Genomic DNA, 14,239 nt, shown 5'->3' with positions numbered 1-14,239 from the left:
TGTTTCTGTTTTTGGACAACGTTTAGAAATTGGGGAAATAGGCCCGACGTCTCCTCATTGTTTGAGGTGTGAGGTTTAAGCTATGTAGCTCCTCGACAGGCTGATCCTGTTATCCTTTCCCACATCAGCAGCGAATGAGATCACCCAGCAGATAAAGAAACAAAACAAGCTTGCTCTAAAGCAGCTTGTTTAGCAGGTTTCCACCCCATTGAGACACACACAGTGTCTAACCCAACCCATACAGCCGTCACAAATGCACTCAGGCCAGCCGGTGGAATAGAGGAAGCACATTGGCTATTAAGATGGCATGCACACACATCTTTGGTTATACACACACTGGCAAGAGCAAGTCTTAACAACGCTCAGGCAAGAACACGCTTGCAGATTAGACTACCACTCAGTGCACATGAATTCATTTCAGTGGGAGTTTGTGTGGTGAGACACATATATCAGCTGCAATTAACATGAGGCATTTCATGGTGACCTCGATTTCACTGCATATGCCAGCCTTCCTCTTTCTGCCTGTTGACTGTACTAACACACACACGTCCATTTACTGAGAAGTTACTCAAGCATTATTATTCACAGACTCTTGAGCACGATCATATTTTCATGAAATGTGTGAGTAGTGCACTTGGGAGTTTATGATATAAAGTACAGCAGCTACTCTGTATGTCTGTTGCTGATGTGCAGTGGATGTTGAGGGCCCAAAATGTAGAGCAGTCAAAGTCAAACTCCTGCCTATAAGTTCAAGTCCTACTTCAACCTGGAAGCACTTGGGAGGAGCTGCACATCACTATAGCAACAGGTGCACTCATGACTCATTGTTGATCCAAGGGCTTGTTTGAGCTCAGGAGTGGCCAATACCTAAACCTTTTACCGTGTTTTTCAATCAGCTGTTATGCAAAACTATGTCTGAGTGCTGTAGGATATTTCATTCGCAAATTGTCTGTGGTGACAACTGGCTTTAGCTATGAACACTGAACACTGAGCTGCTGTTGCGCTCAGTAATGTGTGCTGTATAATTTTCCCAGTGGCTGAAATCTTCTTCTTTGGTGAGGTGCATGTTATGTGTGTGAAAGGCTGTCTTCATCCCTGTGTCCCCAGGGATGAAAATAATCCCTCTTTTACTTTCTGCAAAAGCAGCAACAATAGAAACAGAGTCACATAATGCTGGGAAGTCACGTCTCTGACGATAGACTGATGATTCAGACACAGAGCATAAAATCTCCTCCTTCCCTGTCTCCCACTTGAGCTTCATGCATGACGTCATGATCTGATATTGGTACCAAGTGACCAAATTTGCTGCTTCACTAGGTTAAACCAGCCATCACATTACGCATGTCTGATGTTGCTCAGTTTCTGCTGTACATTTCTTGACTTTGGTGGAGAAAAGAAAAGTAGGAGTAGATCATATTTGCTGTATAGTTACTGTCTCTCAGATGTCACAGTCGTGGTTTTCATCCCAGGCAGGTGACGTGGTATGGAGATTGCTCACTGTTCTGTGTGACCCATCTTGTTGATGTGATTTGGACCTCTGTTTCCTACAAATTTGTTACAAGAGACCAGCACAGAAGTTAATTAAATCACTGTGACTCAACATCATCACATATTTGTGAATGTTTCAGTCTGTTGGTGGGGTTGTTTCCTTGTTTAGATATCCACCACAGCAACTTAATTTTGTTTATTAATTAAGGACCCCCGCTTTTCCTGACATCATAAATTTTGAATGAACACACTAGAATCTGCTGTATATGCGTTTATCCCAATCATTTGATACCTAATAAATCTTTCTAATGACAGATGCAGGTGTAACTAATAGCAATAATTTCTTTCCCCTTTCAGGCATATCACTGCCATGGTCCTTACATTGTGCTTATTGCTTCACTCCAGCATTTCTGCCAGACAGAAGTAAATTCAGTAGAACCGTTATCATATAATAACTAGCAACATAGAACATTATATTTTTCCTGAGTCATCAGATGCTGAAAATTACACAGCAAAGATCTCAAAGGTTAAGAAGAAAAGAACCAATTCATTAGCTGTAGAGGTAATAACTACTGAACTAAGAACTGCTGAATAATAAAAAAACTTAATTTACGATAACTTTTCATTTTTTTTCTTTTTTACTCAAGTGCCCATAGGCTATAGCATGTATTATTAGATCATACTTCACAGACACACCCTTGCCTCCACCTTTGCTTGTGCTATGTGCTTCATTGTCCCAGTTGGGAGTAAAGATATCATATCAAGCTCTGCAAGCTGGCCTGGGTGGAGGTTGTTATCAGATCAATGGCAAATAGACTACTGAGAAACCAGGAGTTTTCAAAGTCTAAGGCTACCCTTGATAAAGAATTCAAAGTATCAGCCTTACTCCAATTCCACGTTTACCACAATATGTCCATGTTTGCAAATAAAAATATTTGTTCAGTATACATGCTGCCTTTACGTTCTGAATTTGAACAGAAATGTCACCGGTCTGGATAGTTGTGTGTAGCACAGTAGACATCGCTTTGAGGACAAAGTACAGACAGCTGAGTGACAGTGATGGAGGGGATTTTCCGCTAAGTTGGATTTTGGTAGTGCTTGAAGAGGCTCTGCTGCCTTGCAAAACCTCTTGGTACCCACAGTAACAGACTGTGGTGCGGGAATGCGGGTAGCCATAATTATATGTTCTTTGCCACTACAGGCTCACGGAATAAATCTAAACAGACCACAAACATTTTTTGTGCACTGTGCCCTACCATGAAAGCCTACTATGACCTCAGAATTCACACACCAGTTTCCATGTTTGAAAGTGAAGTCTGCCAGCCTCTATGGACTGTAGGAAAAGGAGGATCGGCTGTGGGCTATGGCTGCTCAGAGTTGCTCTGCCTGTTTGTAAGAGGCAGAGGCTGTACAAGCAGGCAGGGGGAAGGGAGTTGGCTTTCTCGTTCTCTCCCTGCTCTACTCTCTCTCGATTTTGCTTTCTCTTGTGTTAGGAAGAGGGAGGCTCACAGACTGATGCTCGTTGCTTGGCCATACATAATGCATGAAATGATACACAATCTGCTCAGCCTCGTCTATCATTTACAGCGCATCAATAATGGAGTCCTGGCCTCTTACTTCTTTTCAATATGCCACTGCTGTTTATCCAATCCTGTCTATGAGGATTGACTGGTTCGATTCTGTCCTTGCTTTACATCCTCTCAAAAGAGCGATTTGATCTAACAACTTGTTTGTATTTATTTTCAACCACATATTATTTCCACTTTATTATGTTGCTGTGTATCCTTCACCAGTAGCCACTTGTTGAGCCAATTAAGTGGTGTTTGGGTACCGAAAAGCCAGTGAGTCCTCTAACATCAGTACATTAGCTTTTTTTTTGACGAAGTTATCCTTTTTGTGGTGTCTGAGCAGCATCTTAATATGTGTTCAGCCTATCCAACCCCACAGCTTAAAGTGGTTTTGTTCTTTATCTCTACCTCACTCCCTGTCTTGCTCACAAACCTCATCCAGGGCTTTCTATACTGTCGGCCATGTGGACAAATGCCTGTATGCTCCACATTATGTGCATGACACAGCACCAGTGCTGAACCACAGACCTGTGAATTTATGCTGACCTGTGGATTTTTGCAGTGGGGAACATCCAGAATGTTCACCACTGTTTGACCACAGGACTACAATATAGGAATAGCAAGCAGTATGTAGTATGGCAGCTACCCTCTTTTCTTTTGTCCTGTGGCTGACACATTGCTTCCAGTCTGAAGTCAGCAGGCAGGCTGAGCACCGTCACAGTACCCTCAGGCCTGTAGGTCTGGCAATAATGGTAAAAAGGAGAATGTGGGTTAGTGACATGCTCAGCTCTGCTAGAATTATTCTAGGGCTGGGGCTGGTGATTACCACCAGATGTAGTATATTTGCAGAGCAGCAGAGAGACATTCAGAATTGGTAGGGGAGTGCAGATGACTGGGTGGAGGAGCCTCATCTGAAGGCTGACTAAGCAACGTTGGCCGTGTTGGTAAAAATTCCTCAAGTACCGTGTCACTTTAAGAGGAACAAACAGGCCAACTGTGAGAAAGTTCTCATTATGTCTTGTATGCCTGAGTCTCAATAATGCAGTGTTGCACCCAAAGCATTTGCAGTTGCTGGTTTGCTGTCTTCAGATGCAGTCTGCACTGCATTGCATTTTGTAATTTGCATGATGAAAGCTTGTGGCTGAGATATGCACCTAGCAGGATGATGTTAAGTCTCAGACTTGAGGCTACTGTGGTCGGGGCGTAACCATGGGTGATAGTTCTTCTATTGACACAGCCTTGACTTGCACAAAGGCTAACATTTACCAGCTAAAACCATGGGCCTTGCCTCTGACTCTGATGACATGTTTTGTATTTGGTTTATTGATATTAAGGCAATATGTGTACATTAAGCTGTTTACATTTTTCAAATGCCCATTTCTGTCCGTGTTATAACACCTTAATTACATGAAAAAATTGTGCGTATGTTCTTTATCACCCTCCTTTCAGTTAACAAACATAAACCAACGTTTGATACTGTCCAAATATTTTTTTCATGGCGTGGACTCACAACATCATTTTACAAAATTACCGTAAATACAGTAGTCATGCTGTGCAGATGTTTAAAATGTATTAGATGAATGAAAGTTGTCTTCTTAACCTTGGTGCTCCACAGCGTCTTTCTGTAGCTGCAGACACAGACTGTTACTGTGCTGAGCAGCAGTTTGCACCTCTGTTCAGTATTGCAAAACAGAATTGAACTTTGGGGAACTCAGGCAGTGGGTTAAAAAAGATTTGCATCATATATCCTCTCTTGGATGTGGCAAAACTTCTCCAATCAGATGTTTCGAAACAATAGGTGAGGGGGAAATGTGTAACTTACACAAAATTGTGGGAGATCCTAATGAAGAAAGGAACAAAGGTATTAGTGTAAACCTTGCTGCACTCTTTCTTGATCCGAAAACACATAAAAGTAAGATGGGCAAAGCCTGTATGATGAGAAGAACTTTATCCCTGTAATCAAGTATGGAGATGGATCCACTGTGTTGTTGGGTTGTTGTTGCTGCATTAGATATGATGGTGTGTGGCATCTTTGGCTTTTTGAGGAGATATTTGCCGTCAGTATGTAAATTGAAGCATGGTAATCGTTGGATTTTCCAGCAAGACACTGATCCCATTTCAGGTATTGGCAGCACAAACAAAGAAGTTGAAGCATGGAGACCAAGGAATATTAGAAAGCTGGAAGCTTTTGCACATCAGGAATAGGCAAAAATATTGGTCATCAGTGTTAAATTGTTTCTTTTACAGCATGTTTTCAAGAATCCCTGAATTTTATTTACATCATTGGAATGTCTTGACGGTGTCATTGTGATTTCAGCTGTAGTTATTCTTTTTTTTGTATTTTGTTTTTCTGCTGTCAGACAACAAAACAAGGATGAAATAGTTATTTATTTGTGGTAAACTAACTGGTAACCAGCAGTCTTTCCATAATTACCACAGTGGTAAAATCCTTATTTTATAGTGGCAATGTAATCTGACCAAATAAGCATAAATCCAGGTTAACAGTAGCACCTACTCTATGCATTGGAGTAAACTAGCATTTTAAATTAATGATCACAAAGAGAGCTACACACTAAAGGTTGTCTTCTTAACCTAACTTTAGCACTTTGGCACTCAGCCCCTGAGCCACCGTGGGCTGGCTTGCCTCATTATTTTAGAAAAACTCAGCTTACCCTGGACTCACTGAAACCTGTATGTTTTAAGATTTATACTCTCTTGGAGGCCATTTGGAAAGGTTTGTTTTGGGAGGGGAATCACAGATTTAGTCTAGACAAATGACGAAAAAAATGCTTATCCCAGTTTAATGCGGATGAGGCCTAAATCTGTTTTCCTAAGTGTAATTGAATATATGCTCTGATTCAAAAAATGTACTCAGCACAGTAAGATCACCGCGGATGCTGTCCTACGAGTTGTCTCATTATTCATAGTCTGTCCAGTAGCTCTAGGATTTGGTTCCAGATGACATTATAATTACACATTGTTCAGTTCAGCACGGAGGGAGACTTCATAAATTTAAAGTAAACTGACATACATTGAAGATATAACATCTGTGAATTTTCTTTTTGGGTGGATTTTCCCAGTAATATCAAGAGTAGGTGTGCCTGAATTGATCTCTAAAGTGCTAATGATGAGAGAAAATGACTTTGTCACATTTGATTTGTTGTAAGACAAGTTGGAGGCGTGAAAATCTCCTGTGCCCATCAATTTAGCAGAGGCCATGCTGCGAGGAAATGGACAATGAGTGTAATGAATAACTGAACGTTCTGTCTGTCTCATTCTTTTTCTTTCTTTCTATTACTTTGTCTGTCTCTGCCCTGAGATGCCCCTATTTTATCTAACAGGTCCCCTTTGTTTTATTTTTTAGCCCCCTTTGTCCATTTTACTCCTCCATGTTTTGGTGTTTATTTTCTTTGTCTTGCCTCTCTCATTCAGGGACTTTCTTCCACGTGGATCAGGCATTGTTACCCGCAGACCTCTTATTTTGCAGCTGGTCAACAATAAAGCAGGTGAGTATGTGAATGATAATGTGAGTTCTATGCCTGGCCTCATCCCCATCTCCTTTCATTGCTGCCCTGCATATGGCCTCTCTGCCCCAGTGCCTCAAGCTAGGTACACTGTCTGCTGTTAGCTACTTTCATCTCTTTAATTCAATATTCTCATTTTCTCTCTCTTCCCTGCTTTTTCTTTCTCTTTGTCCTTTTCTCTCCCGCTACCCTGCCCCTGTGTGCGGCACTCTGTCTCTCTGTGTAGAATATGCCGAATTCCTGCACTGCAAAGGGAAGAAGTTTGTGGATTTTGATGAAGTGCGGTCGGAAATTGAGGCAGAGACCGACAGGATAACTGGCTCCAACAAAGGCATCTCTCCCATCCCAATTAACCTGAGAGTCTACTCCCCACACGGTAATAAACACAAGTCTATCTGAAAACACATTCATAAACACTGTCTGCTTTTTGGTTTACATTCAACCATCAGAGATATTTCCATACCAGTTACACTGTCATGTATTTATGTTTAATACTTTTAATTGTGCCAAACAATATTGTGTAACAGTATCTGTCTGATATACCAATAATGTGATAAGTCAGAAAAACCGGCTTTCACAAATTACTTATTTTATCCACAAATAATTCGTAATTTCATTTCAAGAGAATGCATGTCAAATATGTATTGATAACGCTGTTTATTGTTGCTTTTTAAATTACATGCATATATTATATTACTTGATTAATCAGTTTATTAATATAAAATGAATGAAGATTTTATCTATGTTGTCCTAACACGGCTTGAGGAATTTTTCTGCCTCGTGCGAAATTGTGTTGCAATTATCCACTTCTTGCTGTTTACAAAATTAGCTTTCCAGAGAGCCTTGTAAGATATTACACAACATTAAATTGTTGTAGTTTGCACCAGTTGGGTTTTGGGAACACATTAAACAGCTGAACGGCACTCCTCTGATGTTCTTATATTTTTTTACTCCATTGCTGGATGGCTGTCAAAGACATCTTCTTGTGGGAGTCGCTGCAGGGAATTCACATTTTCACGTTTATTTCTTTCAGTTAATGTAACACTTAAAAGTAAAACTAAAATATTAATTACATTTCCAACAGCAAAAGATGAATGCTTCCCCTCAATCACACACCCCCATTAATATGCGGAATGGATGTTGGTAATTATCTGATGTTTTTATTAAATTGGACCAAAATGAAGCTGACATCTAAAATACACATGGCTGGATCTAATCTTTAGCTTGATATGTAAAAGAACATATTAGCAATACTGTAAATAACGTGAGTTTTCTTTACAGTGTGATTGCAGTTTAATTATTAATGCTGTCAAAGAATTAAAGATGTATTTGTGTCACATCCATCGTTACATGTATTTCTGTTCATCGGCTTAATAAAGTTTATGATTTGTCATATTTGACACCAAAGATATGTCAGGGTTTATTTTGTTGAGTATATTTAAGTATATTTTTTACTCAAGAAACTGATTGTTTACTTTAGCAAAATTAGGTAAAATACATTTTTTTGAATTTTGATTTGTATGACTTTTGTTCATGCGACTCAGTGCTGAACCTGACCCTGATCGACCTTCCGGGAATGACTAAAGTCGCCGTAGGAGATCAGCCAGCAGACATCGAGCACCAGATTAGAGATATGCTGATGCAGTTCATCACTAAGGAGAGCTGTCTGATCCTGGCAGTCACCCCTGCCAATACTGATTTGGCCAACTCAGATGCTCTGAAGATCGCCAAGGAAGTGGACCCACAGGGTAAGCATGTAGCTTTCTAGTAGCTCAACTGTCAGGGTGCACGCCTACAAACACAGTGCAATAAAAATATATGAAACATTACATCTTCTGACACCCATTCCCTCGCATTTAATCTGCTGCTGCGGTTTTGGCAACATTTCTGTCTGCCAACACTTCATAGGTCTTTCTTTAACAATCCTCTGCCAGCAAAAGGTCAAAGACACTCATAGAAATATTCTGGACATCAGTTCTGTGCCTCTGTATTATTCTGGGAGACATGTAGGATGGTGATAGGTAATAAATCTTTTTAAATTTATGTAGTTACACTTCATAATTATATGCAGGTATGCGTACCATTGGCGTTATCACAAAATTGGACCTGATGGATGAAGGGACAGATGCAAAGGACATCCTTGAAAATAAACTGCTGCCACTGCGTAGAGGTGAGGATCATACAAATACTCAGAGAAAAACACACTTGCATGCCTTATTGTTAACCCTTGAATGACTACTTATTTCTCTGTGTTTAGGTTACATTGGTGTAGTGAATCGCAGTCAGAAAGACATTGATGGAAAGAAGGACATTCGTGCTGCTCTGGCTGCAGAGAGAAAGTTCTTCCTGTCTCACCCTGCTTACCGACACATAGCAGAGCGCATGGGCACGCCACATCTACAAAAGACACTTAACCAGGTCTGCTGTCAAATGAAATTCTTTGATTGTAAATTGTGAAATAATACCTTTGATTCTCAAAAGTAATAACACTACCTCTGTCTGTCTCTAGCAATTGACAAACCACATCAGGGATACCCTGCCTGGTCTGCGCAGTAAGCTGCAGAGTCAGCTCCTCTCTCTGGAGAAGGAGGTGGAGGAGTTCAAGAACTTCCGTCCAGATGACCCAACACGGAAGACCAAAGCCTTGTTGCAGTGAGTGCAAATTAGTATTCATGCTCAACAAAATGTACATTATATTTTCTTTTTTGTATCTAGAGGTTGTGATATTATCATTATTTATCTTGCACAACACAGTGTTGCTTTGAGCTGAAACATCTTACATATCCCTATTTCAGAATATATGGTAATTCTACCAAGATACGACTGTTACCTCAAACAGACATTGTTTACCACTGACGATAAGCATTAATGAACAGCAAGGTGATTATTCACTAAGCCACTTGTCTTTTTGTGCTCCATCAGGATGGTGCAGCAGTTTGGTGTGGACTTTGAGAAATGTATTGAAGGCTCTGGGGACCAGGTGGACACCAATGAGCTATCGGGTGGTGCCAAGATCAACCGCATCTTCCATGAACGCTTCCCCTTCGAACTAGTCAAGGTTAGCACTGATATTTACATCGATGCCCTCAGAGGGTAGTAGAAGTCTTCGCAGTGATTGAATTATTTTTAGATTTGTTGAAGTTGTTGTTTGCATTCCTGTTCCTCAGATTGTGTTTGACGAGAAGGAGCTAAGGCGGGAAATCAGCCATGCAATCAAGAATGTCCATGGTGTCAGGCAAGTGGAGCAGCGCCAAAAACACTTACTTGGCTTCCAAAGTAGTCACTCTCAGAGCTCAGTAGACAGCTGTGTTCTGTCTTCATACTGGATACTGCAGTTACCACATGCTTTGCTTTTCTCCCTTGATCAAAGCTTTTATTCTACTATAATTCAAGATTTTACCATCAGTTCTTTGCATCACAGGGTATTAGTACTCATTTGTATTGGTTTATTCAAGAAGAGCTGTGTTTTGTATGTGAAATAGGTCTTTTGTCTACGACTGTTATTTCAATTCCTTTGTCCCTACCCTGCAATACCACCCACACTTTTTTCCTATTTCTTTCACCTAAAGCTTTCAGTTATTATGAGGTTTTGTGTTACATATACTTTTGTCTGCTGCATTTGTGTTGTCGTGTATTCTTTAATGAAACTCTCCTGTCTGTCATATCTCATTTGTGGCTGTGTGCTTAATTACCTTTACACTTGGCAATCTTTCACGCTTCATTTTTCCGTCTCCTGTCTTGGTTGTCAACGTTTTAATTTTCTTTTTCTTTCTATTGTCAAATTTCCTCACAGTTGCCAGTTTTGTCTTTTTGTCTCATCATCTGTCTATCCATGTGGGATTTTTATTTATTTATTTATTTATTTTTTGCATAACTGTGTGTTAATTGTCCCATCTGTCTGCCACTGTGCCTGTCTCTCTGTGCATCCTCAGAACGGGGCTGTTCACTCCAGACCTGGCGTTTGAGGCCATCGTGAAAAAGCAGATCGTTAAGCTGAAAACGCCCTGTCTCAAATGTATTGATCTGGTCATTCAGGAGCTCATCAACACAGTCAGGCAGTGCACCAACAAGGTACTGCAGGCGTCCAGCATCTCCCGACCCAGCCGAGACATAGGGCAGGGGCAGCCATGGTTGTGGCAGAGCGTATGCTGACACAGAACATTAGCCAAATATCTTAGGATAACATCTGGAAAAGTCTCTGCTGACTAAAATACAGAAATTCTGTGCAGTTTGCCCTTGGCCCAACCCAGCCCCGTGAGCTCTGTGTGCAGGCAGCGCTGTCGTGTTGTGGAGTGTTGTGATGGGTGACGTGTTGTGAATATGAGATGTATTTAGGGCTGAGCATCTCTGGTCTCTACTGGAAAAGCTGCAGGTCTCACAACTCATTTCATATAGACAGCAAAACATGGGGTGGTCTGTAAGCTGTAACTTGGTCTCAGTTAATGTCTGTCTCTAGCATATTGACCTATTTTAAGAGGAATTGGCTTGTCAAGGAAGAGAATGTGCAGAACTTGCGGCTTGTCCTTCTCGACTGCTTGATTTGTCTTACAGCAACTACAAATTACTAACTGAACAAGGACTTCTTCTCTTTTTATTTCTTCTATTTTTTTCCTTCCTGTCTGTCCAATTTTTCTCTTGAACTTCTGCCTATCCCTGTCTGTCTTCCCACCCCAAACAAAATGCAATCTGACCCCATGACCTCTCAGAACGGGGCTCTTCACCCCTGACCTGGCCTTCGAAGCGATTGTCAAAAAGCAGATCCTCAAACTCAAAGAGCCCAGCCTCAAATGCGTGGACCTTGTGGTGTCTGAGCTCACCGCACTCGTCATGAAGTGTGCCGTTAAGGTAACCAGGGATACACGTGCTGGGATGATGGCATGGAAAGAGAAGGGCTTCCTTTTCTCCATAGATGTGTACCTCTGTCATTTAAGTACAGCGTTTACCTCAGTGGAATCATCCCCACACCACCCTTTTCACCACAATAATCTGTACCCACTGCTTCAAATGTGTGTACCGTCCCATACCTGTTCCCTTCATACTCGTCCAAGTTGCCATGCCATTTAGATTCAGCGCTAACTTAAAAATCACCTCTGAAATTTTAAGCACAACTTAGAATCAACTTAAGCACAACTTAAAATTTCAGGAAACCACCTCCCACACGCTGCTTGACCTCAGCATCAGCTCATTAAAGTGTTTATTTTCTTACCACCTCCACATTGGTTCGTCTCTCTTTCGCTGCCCAAGAGCCAACCAGGTCAGTCTGAGCAGAGCTGAGCCCAGCAGGGCACCTTCGCTGACCCACAAGGCAGACTGACATTCTGCTATCTGCTTAACTGGATGGAAAGGGAGTGATGTGTGGAGGGGGAGGATGAGATGATACCGATTGCCCACATGCACTGTGGGTGCAGCGATGAAGTGTTTCCATAGCAACGGTGCTCCACTACCATCTTGTGGTCAAAGGAAGGCACTGCAAATCGAGAATTGACACAACATGCACTACATAAACCAAACACCCTTCCTTCCAGTCTTTCAGGTTTCCCTTGCTTCACCTTAAGTCTGTCCTTTCTCATCCTGTCTTCACTAATATTAACAATTAACAAAATTCTACTATCAGCTAGAGGTGACAGTTTTTAATGTATTAGCATGTCTTCAAATGTTTACATTTCTGTGCCTAGTAAATACATCAATTTATCTTTTGATAACAAAAAACTACATGAGTTAGACAGCAGCCAAAGTCCAGCATTGCAAAACGCATTCTTTCATGGAGTCGTCCCTGGCTGATAGTAAATGTCTCACCACATTGTAGGACAATCACCGCATATTTAAAGTCTGTTTGTGTGTGTGCTGGATTGTCATTGCCTAGATATGTGTGACACTGAAATGTCACTTGACTATCTCTTTCCCTTTTCTTTGTTTCCTACTTATTTTCACTTCTCACTCCTGTTTCTCTCTGATACTTATTGGTAAGTGTTATTAAGCTCAAGCTCACATGTAAGTGTGCATGTGTCTCTGTTCAATGCTGCAGTTATGTGTTGTGTTGCCTTTCAGCTCAATTCCTACCCCAGACTGCGAGAGGAGACTGAGAGGATTGTCACCACCTACGTCAGGGAAAGAGAAGGGAAGACCAAGGACCAGGTGAGTTGCTCTAAAACTTGAATATGTAGACCAGTACCTTTATAGCATGCACAGTGAGGCCAGGCTTCAATGACTGCCCTTCAGATGTAGAAAAAATACAGTTAAAGCTACCATCTGCAATTAATATTGCGTTGAGATGCTGGTAGGGCAAAAAAACTTGCTGATTGTTATCATATAAAGAGGGTCAGGGGAATGTAACAAAATGTAAAGTGAAGTTTGTAACTGACATCCAGGCACTTTTCCTTGAAGTGTGAGTGAATTTTTCTCTTTAGCAGAGCTGCAGTTGGGCACATTGATCACAAATCAAGCATCAATTGCACATTACTTGCTAATAGATTGTCCTATACATCTTCCAGTTTTCTTTTTTAAACACGTTGTCATAAAGGCCTGAAATTAAATAAGGCTTTAAATGTATTTTAAAAAGTCCTTGAAAGAATTTTTCTTTATCGATTATTAGGGATAATCTCAGCAGATTTGTAAGCAGTAGTCAAAGCAAACCAGTAGTTAAATCAAATGAGGTTATTTGGGTGAGATTCGTATCTGCATTCTGTACAGAAAGATATGCTGTTTCCAACCACAAATGCATATTTTCCAATGTCCTGTTACTTGTTGTCATTATCATTTATATCACAGCTCATCAGCATCCTGCATCATGATGGAAAAGTAGTTATTTAATCTATTTAGTGTGTTTTAGGTTTAATTACGTATGTTGGGATTACTTCAAATGACAGTACTGTTCTGACATCAATGCAGAAAAATCCTGTGAAAGATATATGATAGAGCAGCAGTTTACAGCTTTAAATGTAGAGATCACACAGTTACTACAGGACATGACAAGAAAAGGAACTGAAACATTTATGACCTCCGTCTTGTGCGGTTTAGGGCAGTACTATTTGCTCATTCTAGCAAGTAAAGACAACACCACTGTAGTTCTCCAAATAGGGTTAAGTGTTGTTTTCACAAATTTAACAGCATTAACTCAATAAAAGCACAGGCTAATAGGAGTTTTAGGCTTGGTAGCAGCTCTCGTGGCCAGGAAGCAAGCCAAGTTTAACTGTAGGGCTTGTAAACTGAAACAGCTACACCACAATACTGCAGTCTGCAGCATTGATATTATCAGTCTGACGTGTTGTATGAGCACAGTTATGTTTGAATTTAGCTTTAGTGGTTAGGGTTACCTTTTCTTCACTTCATAAGCATTTCATATCAGAACTGAGACTTTGCACTTTCTACTTTGTGCCCTCTGTAAGGAGTGTTTAATTGAGATCTCTCTTCTTCCTAATCATAATTTTCTGCCTGTAAGGTTCTGCTGCTGATTGACATTGAGCTGTCCTACATCAACACCAACCATGAGGACTTCATTGGCTTTGCTAAGTACGTACCTCTCCTCCCCCCCGCGTTTTCCCATCTAATTTACAGCTTGTTGCTGGTGACTCAAGCCCCAGCACAAGCACTGTGACCTTCATTAAGTTTGTGTTGCCTTTTGTCTGCGCTTGTGCTTCCGTAGATTTATTACGGGAAAGT

At 40.9% G+C, this 14,239-nt stretch overlaps 1 protein-coding gene across 8 annotated transcripts in view; it reads left to right on the top strand.

Annotated features, from left to right (window-relative positions):
- The window catches only part of dnm2a (dynamin 2a), a 28,566-nt gene that overhangs the window by 1,420 nt on the left and 12,907 nt on the right, over positions 1-14,239 (top strand). For 5 of the 8 annotated variants that reach the window (XM_023277971.3, XM_055005352.1, XM_023277970.3 and 2 more), the window contains exons 2-12: positions 6,489-6,562; positions 6,807-6,956; positions 8,125-8,328; positions 8,652-8,750; positions 8,838-8,998; positions 9,090-9,232; positions 9,503-9,638; positions 9,748-9,815; positions 10,513-10,651; positions 12,629-12,715; positions 14,019-14,089. In XM_023277971.3, the coding sequence (XP_023133739.1) occupies positions 6,489-6,562; positions 6,807-6,956; positions 8,125-8,328; positions 8,652-8,750; positions 8,838-8,998; positions 9,090-9,232; positions 9,503-9,638; positions 9,748-9,815; positions 10,513-10,651; positions 12,629-12,715; positions 14,019-14,089 (1,332 nt within the window). Of the gene's footprint in view, positions 1-6,488; positions 6,563-6,806; positions 6,957-8,124; positions 8,329-8,651; positions 8,751-8,837; positions 8,999-9,089; positions 9,233-9,502; positions 9,639-9,747; positions 9,816-10,512; positions 10,652-11,286; positions 11,426-12,628; positions 12,716-14,018; positions 14,090-14,239 lie in introns of all 8 variants that reach the window. The other 3 variants (XM_055005354.1, XM_055005353.1, XM_055005351.1) reach the window with 1 other exon arrangement.

Source organism: Amphiprion ocellaris, chromosome 19 (genome assembly GCF_022539595.1).
Source record: "Amphiprion ocellaris isolate individual 3 ecotype Okinawa chromosome 19, ASM2253959v1, whole genome shotgun sequence".
NCBI classification, from domain to species: Eukaryota; Metazoa; Chordata; class Actinopteri; family Pomacentridae; genus Amphiprion; species Amphiprion ocellaris.
This window is presented reverse-complemented; position numbering and strand designations above follow the sequence as displayed.